Raw genomic sequence first — 15,777 nt, 5'->3', positions numbered from 1 at the left:
CCAGCCTCCAGAACTGCTAAGAAATAAATGTTTACCGTTTATACACCGCCCAGCTTATGGTGTTTCTGTTAGGGTAGCCAGAGCAGAGTAAGACAAAAGCTAAACTGGAAAGGAGCCTGATACAGTCTGTGCCCTTTCACAACAAACTGCACAAGAGAGAGACTGGCTGGCTTTCAAGAGCGCTCTGAAGAGCCATGTGCTCCATGACCAGCACTGAGGAAAATTCAAGTCCACTCAGATTCTGCTTCCATAGAAGAGCTTTCCTAAAGTAGCCAGGGCCCATGTCCTCTCAACCCCAGGTTCCACGGTCAAGACTGGGAGTGACATTGCTGATGGTCACAGCTCCAAAGGTAGAAAATGAAACAGAGACTCTAGCTCCCCCAAACTTCACATGGTTGCCCCACACAACACAAACACAAAAACAAGCAGTTTTCAGGAACTGGTATTTATTATCAAAGTCATATTTGATGTCAACAAGATGCCACAACTACAAAAAAAATTGCGCACATTGCAATCTCAATGCAAACAGTCAAATGGAACCCCCAGTCATTAAAAAAGTAATTCAAATTACCCCAAAAAGCAACTGAATTTTTTAAACATCTTTATACATCCAGCCAACAAATTAAAATGGTTAACAAGAAAAAATACAAATTCAGAGGTCTGGTATCGATGTTTAAAAAAGGCAACTGCTTAAGCATTTCTATCGATTCGAACATCAATCTCTCGGCCACTCAGCTTCATCCCATTCATCATCCGGCAGGCTCGCTCAGCCACCTCTGGCGACTCAAACTTAACCACACCGCACCCCTTGGACTTCCCATTCTCCATCTTGATGTCGGCATACAGCACGTGGCCTGGCACAGGGAGGGAAGAAGAGACCACAACTCATCAGGCAAAGCCAGAGCTCAGCCTCAGTCTGGGCTCCACTCAGTCCAGATCACCTGTTGGATTTTGGTTGACAGAGTCAAAAGGGAAAGAGGCCCTCGCGCCTGGAGCACGAATGCTCGAAACCCCACAGGAGGAGCCCAGCCACTACACCCAGCCACATTGCCATTCTTCTGCCAGCAGGACAACACTGTGACCATGGCCCATGATCACTTCAAATGCATACCTTTACACTTGAAAGGGTAAAAAGGAGTTGTGTAAAGCAAACTTCACAGGTAAATTCAGAGGCTTCATTTTCAATACACCACGCCACCCAATGACAAGGCCACTGCCAATACAATGTATGTTCCTGTTCTCCAAACAGAAGCTGTATAATAATGAGCAAGCAGGCAACACATATTCAAGCACCTATTAAGCATCCGGGTATGTGTCAAGCACTATGGACACAAGTCTACAGGGGAAAGTCATAGAAACAAAGGCCTCTACTTCAGTGTCAAGGTCAAGACTGTGTGTCATGGGCCCATATTTCTAGTCATTAACTCTGCCTGAGGGAGGGGCAATAGCCTGGAGGGCTTCTCACAGGAAAGTTCTGAAGCTGTCTAAGTAGAAGCTGACCGTCTAAGTAGAAGATGACCGAAAGAAAACACTACTGCCAGGAATAGCTACCAACAGAGAGCTTCTGGGAAACACCACCTGCAACTCAGGAGCAGGGGGTAGCTAAAAGAGGGACCAAGTTGGACAGAGGCTTGTGAGTCTGGACTTCGTCAGCAGAGGAGCACCTCCAGGCACCTGTGCAGGAAGAGTGGCATGATCCGATCTGGCTTTTCAGAATACTTAGCTGCAATGTGAAAATCAAGGAGATGGGGAAAAGGGAAAAAAAAACGAGGCAAGAAAGCAGGCTATGGCTCAGCAGCTCACCCCAGAAGAAGCAGGAGAAGTACAGCAGTGGTGAAATCTAAGCCACCACTGAAATAGGAAATGAGAAAACACTTGCCTGACCCAGCAAAGCTACCCGGACCTCAGGTGAGGCTTGACATGGTTACAAAGAACAGTAATCATGGGGGAATGAGAGCTTTGTGGTCAATTGGAGGGCAGGGAAAGGAAACAACATCCTGTCTGTTGCAAAATGAGTCTTCCAGCATGGTTGCTGGGCGTCAGGAAATCAGAGACCCTCAGCCCCACAAGCTGCTGCATTAACAGAATCCACGCTGTACCTTATCCTGAATTTGGACACTGAGAATTCAAGCTGAGAATTCAAGCAAAACCAGGTCCCCAAAGAAGACCATTTCATACTATGTCAGCCCCACAAGCTGCTGCATTAACAGAATCCATGCTGTACCTTATCCTGAATTTGGACACTGAGAATTCAAGCTGAGAATTCAAGCAAAACCAGGTCCCCAAAGAAGACCATTTCATACTATGTCATCCAGGACTCCCCACCCCAAATCAACATAATAACAAAGCATTCATTCTTCAAGGATCTGCTGTGTTTATATAACTGTCACTTAAAAGCCATTTGACCCTGGGAATGTAGCTTTCCCTGATTTATCTGTAAAATGGGGACAAACTACTGCTTTTTTAAAACCCTAAAAGGAGAGAAAAAGGATGAAATGAAAAGAGAGAAGTGTCCGACACACAACAGGAAACTCAACAAACTGCTTGAATATTTGCATGGCAGAAAAATGGCAAGTCCCATCTGCTCTCAGAGTCCATCTACTGTGGATGGAAAGTGGCTGGAGGACTACAATGGAAGCTTTGCTGCACAACTCAACCACATCACTAATAAGCTAACATTTCTGCAGCCACAACACATGGAAGCACCTAGAAAGTCTCAAACACTTACCACATTCGTTGAATTTGTCTTTTAGCATCTTCCATGTAAAATCAAATGGGAGCTGGGGGGGAGGGAAAGGAGAGACCAATTAATGACTCAACCGAATCCCAACGCATGAACGTCACAATCACCTGAGGGGTGACTTTTATTACAAAGGATTTATTACACAAAGAAACTGGCTGGTCTTCAAACTGAGACAGCAGAGAGAACAAAACAGGTCTGTCAAGAATGAGGTTCTAAGCTTAGCGAATCACTTCTCGGTATCTAAACTGTAGTGTGCAAGTGTCCATAGAACGACGAGACAGCAGCGAAAGATAACCGATTTGGTAAAGATTATTCAGATACAGCTGCTTTCCTTCTGAATTCTCATACCAAGGTGCAGGGTAGCTCTCAACACTCCTTCCTCAGCCTCCCCAGCACCAAAGTCTAGGGGCCAAGAGAAGGTAGTTCTGCATGCTACTCAGTGCATGCCACCTGTCTGAGGGCACCACTTCTGACTTCACCATCAGCCCCTCTGACCTCCTGACTCCCTCCTCCCTTGTGTGCAAGATTATTGAAGCTCCTGAAGAGTCACTTACATTTCTCACAAATATCTGGCAGGCCTTCCTGGCCACCCCAGGAGCATGGCCACCGGCTCCACCAAAGGAACCTGCGAAGCTTCCTCCAAAATTGCCACGTTCCATCTCGATGGCACGATCAAAGCTGGCACCGCCGCCGCCACCCATGGCCAGGCCCATACGCTCAATGCCAGCGCCCAGGGCTGGGCCCATGGCAGGGCCCATGCGCTCCAGGCTGTTGGCGCCCATGCGCTCCAGGCCCATACGCTCCAGACTGTTGGCGCCCATGCGCTCCAGGCCCATACGCTCCAGGTTGTTGGCGCCCATGCGCTCCAGGCCAGTGGCCATGCGATCCATCACAGGGCCCATGCGCTCCAGGCCAGCCCCCATGCCTGCGGGCACCATGCGCTCCATGCTCAGGCCCATACGCTCGATGGCAGGGCCCATACGCTCCACACCTGAGCCCATGCGCTCAATGGTCTGGCCCACTCGGTCAATGGGTGCGGCCATGCGCTCAAGGCCAAAGCCCATGCCGGCACCCATGCGCTCCACGCCAGAGCCGATGCGCTCCATGGTCTGGCCCATGCGCTCGATGCTGGAGGCCATGTGGTCAAGGCCCAGTGGGCCCATGCGCTCAATGCCGGAGCCCATGCGCTCAACTGAGCCCATACGGTCCATGACCAGGCCCATGCGCTCGATCTCGGAGCCCACACGATCCATGCCGTGGCCCAGGCCTGCGCCCATGCGCTCCATGCCGGCACCCCCAATGCGGTCAATGCCGGGGCCCATCCTCTCGATCCCGGGGACACTGCCTCCGCCTCCACCTGAAACAGGGCCACAAAACACAGGCAGATGTCAGGGAGATGCGCATCTGTGCGCACACCATGCCAGGAGTGACCTGGGTGCGGAGAACTGGGCACTTCACAAGCTCAAACACAGATCAGGAATTACGCCCCACAATAATTAACCATTAGACATCCCTTAAAACACTGGCAATCACTAAAATTGTGTACTAGTGAGTATATCATTCTTCCTAATTCTATGGCACAACTGAAATTTTTAAAAAAGGGAAGAACTATCCTGGAGGACTTGCGTCAACAAAGTTACTTCAAAGTGCTAGCATTTCTTTTTGTCAGCTTCTGCCTGAGAAGACAGCTGTTTCCCACCACCAGACATGAAGAAATACTCAAGGGAAGAGGCACAAAAGCCCCAGGCTCAGAGGGTCACCTAGTTTAATGGGTTACAGGGATTATATGGTGACGATTTAAAATCTTCTCCCAACTGTTCCTCTAAGATGCCCTGCTGGTGGGCAAATCTGGCTGCATTTCTCCTTAATGCCCCCAGAGCAGCGAGACGCTATTATATAGCCATGTAATCAAGAAGGTAAAGAAAACAAACACAACAGATCCTCTGTGTATAAAGGAACACAGACGGTCACTTCCAGGTCACTTTACTCTGTCAATGAGACAGCCAACCGACTTGTATTAAAGTTTGCTGTCTCTGTAAAAAAAAAAAAAAAGTCGATGGCATTGCAGAGTGGATTCAGGAAGAGGCCCAGGGCTAGGCTCTCGCTGCCACAGTTCAGCTGGACGCGCCAGTAGGTCAGCAGTGGATAGGGAATCTGTGCTGCTTACAACTGGTGAAGGAAGGTGTGGTTTCACCCAGATCACTGCACTCAACTGCTCCACACACAGTGCTCAAGGGTCTCCTTACTAAAGCTTCACCATCACCACTGCTGTCCAGCTGCTTCTGAAAAGGGCTGCAGCTGAGCCCTCAGCCAGCTCATTACTAATCCAAGCAGCCCCATCCAAGATGCAAATACAAGAGAAAACTCAATTTCTATGACTGACTCTCTAGATGACCAATGTTATGACCTCAACAAGTCACTTCATTCTCCATGCCTGTTTCCTTAGCTGAGTTAACAGCACACCGAGTGGCAAAATGTAAACACAAATTGACATTAGATTTTCAGTTAAGAAATTTCTCAGAAACAAAAAAGGGAACAGACTTAGGCTAGGGAGCATGCCCAAGAATCATCAGAAAGGTGGCTGCAGCCCCCCCCCCCCGCCCCCAGATGCCACAGCAGCATGCCCACATGGAGTTCTAGAATCAGCCCACCATAGCAAAGATCAATAAATGAAGTTACCAAGGAAATGCCTCAGAACTATGGAAAAACAGCTGAGCTAAAGCTCTTTGGTCTTATGTATCCACTTCCAAAAATGTGTATTAGTGGAAGGACATGTACCAAAAAGTTTAAGGCATTCATCCCTAGGCAGCAAGATTTCAGATACTTTCTTCATGCTATTTTTAATTTTTTTAATTTTTAATTTCTTTATGAACACGTGCATATTTCAAAAAGCATGCCATATGAAAGACTATATGCTATTTTTTATAATCAGATAAAAATATTTACTTTCAGGAATTTACAATTTTATAGTATCAAAAACAAGAGCCCCCAGATTAAGTGGACATTATAATGACAATGGCTAGCACACAGCACTTAGGCAAGTACTCTTTTTTATATGTATTAACCATTTATTCTTTTTTTTAAATTTTTTTTTAACCATTTATTCTTTATGACAGTCCCATTGGGTGGGTACTATTATATCCCAAATGTTACAGTATGAATAGAGGTTCAGTAACTTGCCAAACATCAAACAGCTAGAAGAGGCAGAGCTGGTTCCCACCCCAGTACCCAGGATTTTCATCACTACACTCTACTATCCCCAGTAATAACAGCCTATTCTAAAAATCAGAACATCAAAACTAAGTGTTTCCTACCTCCTCCCTGCTTTGCAATGATCTCTCCTCTCTTCAGTGCATTACTTAGGATTTCTAAGGAAATCAGGAAGAAAAAAAAATTAGCCAAATTTCTCTATGGTAATAGAAATTTGTTTAATACAGATTCCAGAGTAGGAATACTACTGATTATTTTTTTAAAGGGAGGGGGGAGTGGAGGGGGAAGGGCTGAGAAATATACACATAGACAAGATCACTTTATTAGAAAAAAATGGTTAAGAGTCCTTGATGATGTTCACGATGCCAGGATCCCATGAAGCTCCAGAGTCTGAGGCCCAGTTTCGGGGGTCATCTGGGAACGCCCCAACAGAGCACTAGGAAGCAGTGTGTACCTCTCAGCTGAACTCTAAGTCACAACAAAAATTAGGCTGGCAGCAATTTTCTGAAGCTGGCTCAGACCCTCAGTATCAAGACTGCACTCACCCACCCAGATCCAAGCAATACTTGCATTTATCCCTCAGCAGAAGTTATAGCTACACTTACACCCTATAAACCCTAATATTCAGCAAAATCAAATGGAGTGCTAGAAATATGGCCTGATGAACAGAAAGGTACATCAGCAAATTGAGCCCACCAGTCCTGCCCAGAAGGAGCGGGGCTTGACTGAGTCACAAAGCCTCAGGAATAAGAACTCAGCATCTCTGCGGTCCAAAATGGAAAACACTGCTGCTTGCTTGCCAAAGGTTCCTCTTTAAAGTTTGTCTAATGCTATGGTTAGTGCTTGCTCTTAGAAGTTCATTTTGGTATTCCATTATGTAGAAGAAAGCCACCCCCTCTCGTCCTGAAATACGGCCAGAAACATGGACAACAATCAGAGTCATAGCGCCCATCCCCTATGACCACAGCCACGAAGGCTAGAATCTGCCCCACAGCTGCTCTGAGCGCTGATACCTGCTAGAGGAAGGAGGTGGGAAAGCACACCTAGAAACAAGACTGTCTAGCCTGCAAGCCAAGTAAGTACAGGGTTTATTTTTCCGTGATGCCTACAGTTTTGCTCAGCATGCCAGAGTCTAGGTTCACGTCTCTAAAACGGCACATGGGTCAAACGATTCCCTTCAAGTCTTCACAGCCGGTACACCACTGGTTTGAAGAGAAAGGCCAGATTCTTTTCATGAACAATCACAGGCCTCCCAGTGCTGACTCTGAAATGAATCTTTTCTTCCTGCCCTGGGTAGACAGAGCCTCATCTCCCCCAAGCCTCTGCACCCAACAGCAGCAGTCACTTGCCTCCACCAATACACCCTGTACCTAGACCGAACATCCTCAGGCGCAGTCCCTATCCAGCTTAAACCACGTCTCTTGCATGATCTTCTCATGCTCAGATTCATTATTCTCTCGGCAGGACACTTCCATCTGCCATCCAGAGGGAGGATTTTTTTTTTCAATTGTAACAGATAAAACATTACCTCTCTGTGGTGCTAGCGGGACTGCTCTGAGGGCCCCAGGAATCAACAAGTCCGCTAGCTCCCCGACTAGGCAACTTCTATATATTGGTCTCTGGTATCCTGAGCCACGCATTATCTCCACAGCTGCCTAACTGTCCTTCCAAGGTCAAGGACCACATCTCTATCTACATCCCCACAGCACCTTGTTGAAAACAACAAGGAGTTGTTTACAAAGAAGTGCACAAAGGGACACTGAGTAAGGAATCACTATAGAAAGCAGCATGATTTCAACTGTCAAGTGAACGAAAGAGAAATTAAGAACTGAATCTGAAAAACAAATGAAGCAGCAGGTGTGAAAACCCAAACTGAACCTTTCATTTGGTACAAAGACCTTTTAAGTAACTTGTGTCTGATTATAAAGTAGTACACCAGAGAGTCTAACAAAGTCTTCTGTGTGTGTCCATGGTCATTCTGGGAGACCTCAGGACACATATCCTTAACCAGAAAGAAGGTGTCAAAGGGCCTCCCTGGTGGTACAAGGTGTTAAGTCTCAGCACTATGAAGCAATCCGCAGCCACTGCATCACGAGTTCGAACCCGGCCAGGGAGCTGACCCACATGGCCCAGCAGACCTCTTCAGTCTTGCCCACTGCTCCCCTCAGCAGTGTATTTCAGCAGAACCACCTATTCTGCTCCTGGTGAGTCCATTCACCCTCCCAAAGCTCTGGCCTACACCCAAGCTCGTATGCATAAATAAATAAATCTTTAAAAAAAAAAAAAAAAAAACAAAGCAAGAAAGAAGGTGCCAAGTCTCAGGAGACAGCAAGGTCTGCAGATGCCATGGCTTCTATTTCGGTCAGAACAGGAACAGGAAGTTTCTTGTCGCCACAGCAAGGAACTTCACCAGATCCACCACTTGTGCCACGGCAGGAACCAGGGTAAGGCCAACAATCTCATCACAAAGGTGCAACTCATCAGAGCAGGAAAGGAGTAAAGGCCAGAGCAAAGCCACGTCTCATCTTGTTCTCAACCAGATGCCTATAAACTGGTATGTGTAGTCCAATGACAATAAATTTTAAAATATTTTTTAAAAAACACTACCATTTCAAGACACAAAATCAAAGCTTGTTAAGGCAATATAAAACTTACTAACTGACCTACTCACACAGATTATGAATTCATAATCCCTCCCACCCCAAATTCCAAAGTTTGGAATAATCTGGTATCAAGCTATAGTCTTATTAAGTATGGGGGGAGGAGGGGAAGTAAATCTTCACTTCCTGTCTAGTAAGATGCAAGAAAATCATTCAAGTTAACCAAGTAACCATGATTAGAAAAGTAAGTCTCTACTTAACTACAGAGTCTGCGAGAAACAGTTTCTAGAAGTTCCTGATTTTCATGAAAGACAAAGTTGAAAGTCTTGAAGATAATTTGTAAAATTAAGAATCATGTCTCACTGATGAGCTGAATAGCCAATCTTTCTAGAGCCTTCATGAATTCTTTAGCTTATAAAAACTAAACATAAAAAACTGAAAATTCTCACAACCCAGCCCAAGATGTCCCATAGAAACAGGGTCTTTGACGCTGTCACCTTGTGGACTTGGATCCGCACAGGATAAACAGCAGGTTAAGTTGGGAGGCAGAAGTAAGTCATGTTCTAAATCCCATTTGAGAAAAACAAACTAAGGTCCGGGAATAGACATTACCTTTGTGCCATACTAATGAGGAAGAATTAGGCTGACAATCTCAAAAGCATCTAAACCCAAAGCAGGAGAAGACATCAACGGAAAAGAAGTAGCTGCTTAGCAATCTAACCAAACCAAAACCGCTAAGTTAATTTCTCTACCTTCAGACAAGTCAAATACACAAGGCCTTCCAATGTTAGAAAACTTGTCTAGTTCACCAAGATCTCTTTCAAAGGCTTCATCGACAAGCACACCATGCCATCCTTTTTATCTAGAACACCCTAACACCCTGGGCTAAATAAAGACTCACACCCCCACTTAACATGGCCTTGAAAAAACTCCAGCATGACTTGAGTCAGTGTTATGTAAATGCAGCAGCAGCAGTTTTAATTCCCACAGCAAGCAAACACCTTATACCAACATTAAAAAGAGAAGCCACCTGAAAAAACGAGAAGAAAAATAGTGCTATTAACACCAATAAAAAAATTCAAGGACCAAAGGTCTTATCTAGGTTGAGAAAACGTACAACTTTTTAAAAGCCTAAGGAAAAACAGCCGACTCTGTCTAAGAAAGAGCCTCCATATCAGGATGACCCTACACTCCTGGGGGGTGAACCTGCACATATGGGGCCCATAGGGCCTTCTTACCCATTCCTCTGCCAAGGGGCTCTCCAAAGCTTCGAGACATTCCCATCTCGTTTCTGGCAAAGTCTCTCTCAAATCCTCCACCCATGCCACGCTCCATCTCTGTGGAAAAAAATATTACCCTAGGCCTTTCCAGGAATACCATTATGTTTTAGACATTAAAAACAAAACAAAAACTACAGACACCCAACAGCCACCACCAAGTCAGCATGTTTAGAAACCAACATTCATCCTTACTCCTTAAAAAAGATGGCCACCTCTAGTGAATCCCTGAAAACATCCTCCCTTTAGTCCAGTGAGAAGGACTAATTCACAACTGACATGACAACCACGCAATGGGCACGACCACTGCTACTGCAGCAACCTGCATGGAGAGGGCAGCAGCACATGCTGAGCCACAGCAGGAAAATCTGCTAATGTAGATGCAGCAGCAGGTTCCATCTATGAGGCACTTCCCAAAGACCCGCCATGCTGAGGGCTTACATGTGCTATAATTTCATGGAACCCTCACGACCAGCCCACACACACCTGTGATACCCACCACCACAACTGCCTTTCACAGAGAAACTGAGGCTCAAATGACTCAGTAACTTGACCAAGGTCACATGCCTATAACAGGGTGAGGCCAAGGTCAGAACCTAAATCCAATGCAAAAGCCCAGACTCTCACACACAGGAAGTAGCTGCAACGGGGCTTCTCTTCTGACAACTGGAGTGGGTTTCCTCTACACAATGGGATTTTACCATCTTCATTTCTATGCTGACAGCAGGAATATGTGTTATTTTTTATCATGTCTTTTTTTTTTTAAAGATTTATTTTTTATTTATTTATACAAGCGGTGGGTACAGTCAGAAGCGCAGGAGGGTGAGAGAATTCACCAGAGCCAGAGCGGGGAACAGAACAGGCAGACCGATGAAATACATTGCTGCGCCACCAGGGAGACCCTATCATGTCTTTTAAATAGAAAGTCTTAGCAACTTTGGGGACAAGTCCCACCGGCCCTGGCACCTGAGTGAGAAAGCTGTCCACGACCTCTCACAGGCCCCTCCCGTCCCTCACACAAAACTTAAAATGCGCAGCCCTTTATATCCTCCTACACTGACAGAGCCTTGAAGAATCCAGTTTTTCTCTCACTCCTTAGAAAAATCAGGTACAATTTACTGTCTGCTGCCAAGCTTCCCACTTAAGATGCAAGTAAAGGTGTGTTTGTGCTTTCTGTCTGATTTGGCAGCCAAGACTGAAGGGGGGAATTATAAGCAAAAAAAAAAAAAAAAAAAAATCAAGGAAGTTCTGCTATTCAACCTTGTAAAAAGTAAGCTGCTTTGCTAAGAATCTAAACTTTGACTTAAAATAAAAAAAGAAATATCAGCTAAACAAGTGCTAACTTTATTACACAAACTCAGATGGTTATATGCAGCTCAAGTCCCTATACTTTCACTAAAGTTGTAAGTTTTACTAGACGTGCAAGCAGGCTGGCACAAATAAAGAAATGCAACAGATTTTGGAAATGGTAGGTTTTATATTCTACATTTTATATAGTTTGAATCAACTCAAATGAATCCCAAAGGTTGGTGGCATGTTATCTACCAAAAACATGCCTAATGTGTGCATATCTGGTTCTTCTAAGTAGACAACAGATGAAGCTCTGAGGCAGTCTCTTCCTCTGTATCATAGACCATGAAGGTGGCAGCATCACCCCTTTAGATGAGAAGTCATATGCGTAGATTAAATGTGTTGGCAAAGGCCTCAGAACTCATCTTCCCAACTGCTGTCAGCAGGTCCTAAATTCAGGAGATCCCGTATAAACTCAGGGGGAGGCAGTGGGACACTTTCATTGTCAAAACAGTCCAAATAATTGTTCCACATTTCATAATCTTTTCCTTTGGGGGAAAAAGAAAAAGTGGGCCTCCCCTGGTGGCACAGCGGTTGAGCGCTGGGCTGCGAGGCTGCCCGCAGCCTCTACAGCGCCGGTTCGTTCCCCGGCCGCCAGCGAGGGTCCCACCAAAAAAAAAAAAAAAAAGTATCTACTCCATCAAGATTTGTCCATATTGGTTAAGACTGGCCCTGAATTTGACTTATTTCTAATCAATATAATATTGTCAGGACCTGCATCCATATTGGATGTTATCATTATCGACCAAATTTGAAACATCTTTATTAACCCCCCCTCCCCCATTGATTTAAACCTTCCCTGGACTGTGGTGGTAGCCTGTGGGTGCTTTGGTGGTGCGTACATTAAGGCAACAACACCTAAGAGGGGGGCGGGGGGATGTTTCCTTATACTTACAAAATACAATGATGTAAACCACTAACTACCATGATAAAAAATACGTAAGTTGTATGCGTATATATAAATAACACCTTCCTTGGACCCAGCATCCAAGGGCTCTCACAACAGAGATCAAGGATAGGAAGTCCCTGTTCTCTTACCACAGAGGATTCAGCGGGAAGACTGAGTATCTGAGTCTTGAGAACATCTAAGAACACAGTGTCAGAACACATCCTCCACTGTGGCCCTCACAGGGAGCAGCAATGTGAATCTTTGCAGATTCCTAACTGTAGCACTTTGTCAGGTTACTAAAGACTGTGTCATGTGACTCAGTACAGCCCCACCCACTTCCATCAACTTCCAAATCACATCACTCCACTCCTCAGAACCACTACCCAAATTACCTTTCTAGTGACTAATCTGTGCAAACGTATCAAACCAGAAGTCTCCAACTCTCACTTTTTAACTACCTCATACACAAGCTAGTGGTATAGGTCGGTCTGAAAGCACACTGGAAACAGGCATGTGCTGTTACAAATGTTGAGGACCCATACATATTTTTGCCACGGCTAGAATAGGGCACCCCATGAAGAAGGTGAAACAGGCAACTGCGCCCTCGCATTCCTACACTTGGGGAAGAGCGGTTTACTTGTTAACAGCATCTTCCGGTTTGACAGTATGTGTCTCTTCTCTTGCTTGGACTGTCAGAAAAGTCATGATGTATTTTTTCTTTGAAAAACATAGAAAAAAAATGTGTCGTGACTTTTCCAACAACCCGATAGTTAAGGAGCTTATCTGTTCTATACTATCTTGACATAATACACCACCATGGACCAGCAAAAGAAATGACTTAAACCCAAACCCATTTCAGGAATTCAGGTGTACAAAAGCAGCAGCAGTCCCATGGGTGAAGTTCAAAGTAGTCAACCAATACACACAGGATTTCACAAAAAGTGCAGGTTTCTCCCTGGCAAACTCGACAGCCCTGCTAGAGGGTAGGGTGAGGGTGGGCTAAAGCCCATGATGGAGGCAGTTCTAAAAGGTGGGATGCAGCATGATTAAGAGCCAGGCTCTGGAGTGAGCGAGACTGGCTCCATATATAACTAGTACTAGCCATGTGACCTTAGGCAAGGCACTCTCTGTGCCTCCATTTCCATGAAATGGGGACAACAGCACCTACATGTTACGTGGGTCTTAAAAGGACTAAATGAAATTATATATTTTTATTGTACTATTCAATTTGTTAAGAGATTGAGAGGGCTGCAGGAAAAGAATGAGAGGACAGAAAAAAATTGCATTTATGTAAAGGCTGAAGTAATGCCTCTGCTCACAGAGCAGATCAAGACTTCATCCAATCCAGCACTGGGCAGACATGAACTTGATCAAAAACTCCCAAGAAACTTTAATCCTTTAAAGTTGGATACTATATTTGAGTGTGAAAAACACAACACAGGTATCTATATGTTGATTTTTACAGGACAAATATTGGGGAGATTCAACTATAGGACATCCCAAGAATTTAGTGACAAAGAGAATACACAATGACTATAAATCTAACTTCTGAAATACAATTCAAAGACAATCTGATTCAGCAGAAAAGCGGAAGGGGGAATCTTTTAGTAAAATTGGTCTGCTGCCTAAAGGTCAAGCAAGAGTCAACGGCCTGCAAAAGGTAGGTGAAGCAGAAAGGAAACAGGAACCTTACCATTTATTCTGCCCATGTTCATCCCAGATCCAAATCGACCCATATTTTCCATGCCACCACCAAAAGGCCCCTCCATGCCTGAAAGAGAGACGTTCTAATTGTAGTTTTACTGGCACCATCCCACCCAGTAAGAATGCTTGGGTTGACGAGGGAAAGAAGTGTTTTCACATTTCACATTGGGAATTTTCCCCCAGAAACTGAGTAAGTATAAGGGCTTTTGGAAAAAAATGCTAGTTCCCCTGCTTAAATATCACCATCATCAAAAAGGTGATCTGAGCCAACCCCCCTCAATGAATATACAAGCAAAAGAGAGGCCCAGAGAGATGGAGTGAATTGCCCAAGGTCACAGAGTTAGTTAGTGAGAAAGCCAGAACCAAAAGCCAAGACACTCACTGGAAGAACTGAAAAGTAAAAGTAATTACTACACTCAAACTTTCTAGAAACCAAAGTGAGAATCCATGCAGGGCTTAAGAGAAAAGAAAGAAGAAAAAAGAAAACCACACCTAAAAGTGACTTTATTTGTACTTCATTTTAAAGTTCTTACCTCCCATTTTATTTATTCCAAATCCTATGCCTTCCATTCCCATTCCTTAAAAAGAAAAAGTCAATGCAAACTAAAATTATGTCAAAGCAATAAATAACATTAGAACTTAAAAAGCACACAAAATTCTAAACCAGCAAATGTATGACAAAATACCCCTAAATACAAATAGTTTTAATTGTCGAGGAAAAAAAAAAGTGGGGGGACTATGCATTTCTACTATCACATGATCACATTCCAAGAAAACTTATTTAAGCCTTTAACAAAATCAACATGTGACTCAAAATTCTGTAGGGTCACAGTTGTATTAAATGATCAAGTCATTTTTTAAAATGAGAAATATAATCATCAGGGTCAGACTAAGAACATACACTTTGTAAACTATTTTGGGGAACAGAAGTAGACTTAAAAGTCCTCTTAAAGGTAAAATTCTCCAAAGAAAAAGCAATTCCTAAAAACACTGAGGCCCCCAGCCCCTAACCACAGCCTCCCCTCTTCAGTGTCAGGGGTGTGGTGGTCAGACTGGTAGAGTCATTTGATCTAACGACCCAGGACATTGTCAGTACCAGAAATTATTCTGGGAGGGAGACAAGGGATATGCACAACAGGAATCTATGTTGTAATTCAAAGGACTTCTAGAAATAAAGACCCAAGTCTGAGGTCATAAAACTTAAGTATTTTTTAATAGTATGTAAAATTCTCATTGCACAGGAATGAGAATGCTGGACAGTTAAGTTTCAAGATTGTTTTACATGTCAAAGATTTTATTCATTAGCTATTTTTTGTCTTCTTTAACAAGGACAACACTTCATCACTGTCCTTGTGACCTCTGACAGCTATGTGGTCACACAATGAGGCCCTCATGCCTTTTTTTGCATCCAACACCACCCACCTCTAGAAGCAGCATCACCCTAGGTGTGGGACGCAGAGACCCTGGATAGCAGGCTGTGAGAGTGCCGTGGTCCCAGAGTCAGGAGACCTATAGTTTCTGTCACTAACTGATGTGACCTTGAGCAAGACCAACTCTCTGGCTTGCCTCCTTTTATCAAATAGCTTAACTATCTCAGCTCAGAAGGTCATGCCAGGATAAAATGCAAAGGTTTAAGAAAAATGGATTCAACTCAGTAAATACAAGACTCCCTTTATAAAAATGAATCTGAATTGAGTAAGGAGGAGTTTTAGTCTCAGGTAAATTCTTATTCCATTTTAACTATTCAATGTCCATTATCCCAGCAATAAACTTTAGTAATAAGTAACTTTAATTTCCTCAGAAACCCCCAATTAAGGTACACAATAATTCTCACCTGCAGGTCCCAAGTTTCCCATGCCAATGCCTTTATTCAGATGATTGGCATCAATAGGTTGTCCTCCTGGTCCTAACCCCATCCCAATACCACCAAGTCCATCTAGAAACAAAGGAGAAAATCAAAAGTATAGATTTATTCCACTTAAAAAATTGTTCCTCAAAGGCAAA

The 15,777-nt window shown here is 44.2% G+C and overlaps 1 protein-coding gene across 11 annotated transcripts in view; it reads right to left on the bottom strand.

Moving 5' to 3' along the window:
* Positions 1-429: 429 nt before the first annotated feature.
* HNRNPM (heterogeneous nuclear ribonucleoprotein M) overlaps positions 430-15,777 on the bottom strand; it is a 263,350-nt gene continuing 248,002 nt past the window's right edge. For 4 of the 11 annotated variants that reach the window (XM_054692990.1, XM_054692994.1, XM_037504858.1 and 1 more), the window contains 7 exons: positions 15,608-15,709; positions 14,307-14,351; positions 13,763-13,840; positions 6,058-6,111; positions 3,298-4,100; positions 2,729-2,780; positions 430-854 (listed from right to left, as the gene is read on the bottom strand). In XM_054692990.1, coding sequence (XP_054548965.1) covers positions 691-854; positions 2,729-2,780; positions 3,298-4,100; positions 6,058-6,111; positions 13,763-13,840; positions 14,307-14,351; positions 15,608-15,709 — 1,298 coding nt within the window. In that variant the 3' untranslated portion in view covers positions 430-690. Of the gene's footprint in view, positions 855-2,728; positions 2,781-3,297; positions 4,101-6,057; positions 6,112-9,791; positions 9,891-13,762; positions 13,841-14,306; positions 14,352-15,607; positions 15,710-15,777 lie in introns of all 11 variants that reach the window. The other 7 variants (XM_054692987.1, XM_054692991.1, XM_054692988.1 and 4 more) reach the window with 4 other exon arrangements.

Source organism: Talpa occidentalis, unplaced genomic scaffold (genome assembly GCF_014898055.3).
Source record: "Talpa occidentalis isolate TD23 unplaced genomic scaffold, MPIMG_talOcc4v2.1 talOcc4.12, whole genome shotgun sequence".
Lineage (NCBI taxonomy): Eukaryota > Metazoa > Chordata > Mammalia > Eulipotyphla > Talpidae > Talpa > Talpa occidentalis.
This window is presented reverse-complemented; position numbering and strand designations above follow the sequence as displayed.